The sequence below is a fragment of the Suricata suricatta genome, chromosome 13, assembly GCF_006229205.1.
Source record: "Suricata suricatta isolate VVHF042 chromosome 13, meerkat_22Aug2017_6uvM2_HiC, whole genome shotgun sequence".
In the NCBI taxonomy this organism is placed as follows: Eukaryota; Metazoa; Chordata; class Mammalia; order Carnivora; family Herpestidae; genus Suricata; species Suricata suricatta.
In genome coordinates this window covers 33,795,330-33,798,171 of record NC_043712.1, presented here as the reverse complement: position 1 = coordinate 33,798,171, position 2,842 = coordinate 33,795,330, and the positions used below count along the sequence as shown (strand labels likewise).

Below are 2,842 nucleotides of genomic sequence, written 5' to 3'. Positions count from 1 at the left end.
CTGAATTCCAAATCCATAGCACATCAGGACTGCTCTTATTTTTAGGCTCTTGCTTGAAATCACTGTTTCCTCTGTAAACTGTAAACTGTTTCCTCTGTAAAGCACCTCCGGTTAGTGCCTGGTCAGATTCCCCAGAAGGGCTGAGAGCTCCTGGGGATTGAGAGGGCTTGGCTTTGCCTATCTCTTTGAGGGATTGGCTTCCAACATAAGTCATTAAATTTTGGGGATGTCTAAGACAGATCATTTCTAACATACCCTCCAAATTTGGCAAAGTGCTGACGAGTCAACTGAGTATTAAAAGGCCAACTGAAATGTAGCTTTTGTTGTTTTGCAGTCAAATTGTTCAAAGTGTTTCTGGTCGGTTACCCTGGTGGCAGGGATGGTGTAAGTTGTTTTTTCTCTCCTCCCCAATCCAACCCATTTCTAGGCTCTGGATTCAGTAGGTATCCGATTACCAAGAGCTTGTGAACCGCGGCTGGCCCACGACCATGCCCAAAGTGGGGTCAATGGCCTCCGGTATGGGCCAGGCCGAGAGAGAAGTGGGGGAAATGAACCCAAGATTGTCCCTTGCGTACCCCACGTTGACAAATCTCTGGAAAAAATTGGCCCAAACTTACCTAAAGAAGTCTTCAGAGTCCATTACCCTGCGAGGGCTGACACGTGGGTACCCTCCTGACACATTACTAAGAAATCGGAGACCCGGGGGGTGCAGTCTACTTAAGACCGGGAAGCTGGGCACAGAGGGGCCGGCCGCAGCGCCTCCCGGGCGGGGCCCTCCTGACACGCCCCAAGGGGTCGGGTCCAGGGGGCGGGGCGCGCGGGAAGGACGCCGGGCTTTGAGCCGCGTGCACCTATGGCTGTGCTTCGCTGCCTCGGAGCTCTGCGGCCGCTGGTTAGTGAGAACGCGCGGCCAGGGCTGGCCTAGTGGGCAGGGCCCCGGGGATGATGAAATACGTCCGCGTGCGGGTGAGTGGGGATTCCAGACTTCCAGCGAATATGCGGAGCCTGGGTCCTCGCAGCGGCCACGGACTTCCTTGACGTGCAGGTCTGGCTTTGGGGTCCCGTTGGGTCGCGGGTACGAAGTTCGAGTTTCCAAATAGCGCGTGCTGTTGTTTCTGGATGCAAAAATGGCCGTGGGACTGGGGAATGCAAAGGAGGCCATGCAGTTAACGCAGGCCTTCCCTCGGCGGGAGCAAGTTAAGCTGTAGGCCCCTAGGTGGGGGCTTCCCAGCAGATCAGCCCAGGCGGATTAGGCCCATTCTCTATAGCAGGGGCGGCACACGTGGAGGCTGTGCTGTAAGGTCGGCGCCGCCCTGGATTACCTCTGGCTTCCACCTCTCCACTTCTCAGGCTTTTCATCCGTAAAGTTACCAACTTGATTTTTGGAAAGGTCGGATTTGACCACAGCCTTGTGGGCAATTTCTCAAAACCTCCTCTTTAGAAATCTTTGGGACTTAGCAGGTGCCCCTGTTCTGACGCCTTCCACTCATCAAGTATAACTATATCACAGGGATCTCATGCTGAGACTAGATATACAGAAATGCCCCAGATCCCTTTGGTGGTATTAAAGAGGTTAAAAAAAATCTTTGCGATTTGAGAAGCTGGAAAAGTTTGTGTATATAAACCACATCTTCGTCAGTTGATGGACATTTAGGCTTTTTCCATGATTTGACTATTGTTGAAAATGCTGCTATAAACATTGGGGTACATGTGCTCCTATGCATCAGCACTTCTGTATCCCTTGGGTAAATCCCCAGCAGTGCTATTGCTGGGTCATAGGGGAGTTCTGTTAATTTTTTGAGGAACCTCCCCACTGTTTTGCAGAGCGGCTGCACCAGTTTACATCTGCACCAACAGAATAAGAGGGTGCCAGTTTCTCCACATCCTCGCCAGAATTTATAGTCTCCTGATTTGTTCATTTTAGCCACTCTGACCAGTGTGAGGTGGTATCTCAGTGTGGTTTTGATTTGTATTTCCCTGATGATGAGTAATTTTGAGCATGTTTTCATGGGTCTGTTGGCCATCTGGATGTCCTCTTTGGAGAAGTGTCTTCGGCCCATTTCTTCACTGGGTTATTTGTTTTTCGAGTGTGGAGTTTGGTGAGTTCCTTATAGATTTTGGATTCTAGCCCTTTAGCCGATATGTCATTTGCAACTATCTTTTCCCATTCCGTCGTTGTGTTGATTGTTTCCTTTGCAGTGCAGAAGCTTTTTATCTTGATGAGGTCCCAACAGTTCATTTTTGCTCTTGATTCCCTTGCCGTTGAAGATGTGTCCAGTAAGAAATTGATGCAGCTAAGGTCAAGGAGGTTGTTTCCTCTTTTCTCCTCTAGGGTTTTTGATGGTTTCCTGTCTCACATTCAGCTTCTTCATCCATTTTGAGTTTATTTTTGTGTATTCTTCCAAGCTTTTAAAGAATATCCATTGTTTGCCAACCTTAAAAAAAAAATAGAAGGGGGGGGAACACATACCAATGCATTTTGTGAGGCCAGTATTACCCTGGCTTCAAAACCAAAGATACCACTGGAAAACAAAACTACAGATTAGTATCCCTTATGAATATAAGCACAAAAATCCTCAACAAAATACTAGCAAACTGAATCCAGCATTCTATATAAAGGGTTATACATCATGCCCAAATGGGATTTATTTTAGGATTATAGTCTTTTAACAGCATATTTTAACATACTGTGTCTATATTCATAACTCAAATGCTTTCATAGCTGGCTTTTTAAGCTAACATTTGTAAACTAGCAGCTTTCAGACTTGTGTGTGTATTTGTTCCAAAGGTTTTTAAAAAAAAAAATTTAAGGATGTCTTTTCATTTTAAGTTTATTTATTTA

At 46.8% G+C, this 2,842-nt stretch overlaps 1 protein-coding gene across 2 annotated transcripts in view; it reads right to left on the bottom strand.

Moving 5' to 3' along the window:
• Positions 1 to 1,615, bottom strand: part of LOC115276076 — a 2,137-nt gene extending 522 nt beyond the window's left edge. For both annotated transcript variants that reach the window (XM_029919865.1, XM_029919866.1), the window contains exon 1: positions 618 to 1,615. In XM_029919865.1, the coding sequence (XP_029775725.1) occupies positions 618 to 1,162 (545 nt within the window). In that variant the 5' untranslated portion in view covers positions 1,163 to 1,615. The remainder of the gene's footprint in view (positions 1 to 617) is intronic.
• Positions 1,616 to 2,842: the final 1,227 nt, after the last annotated feature.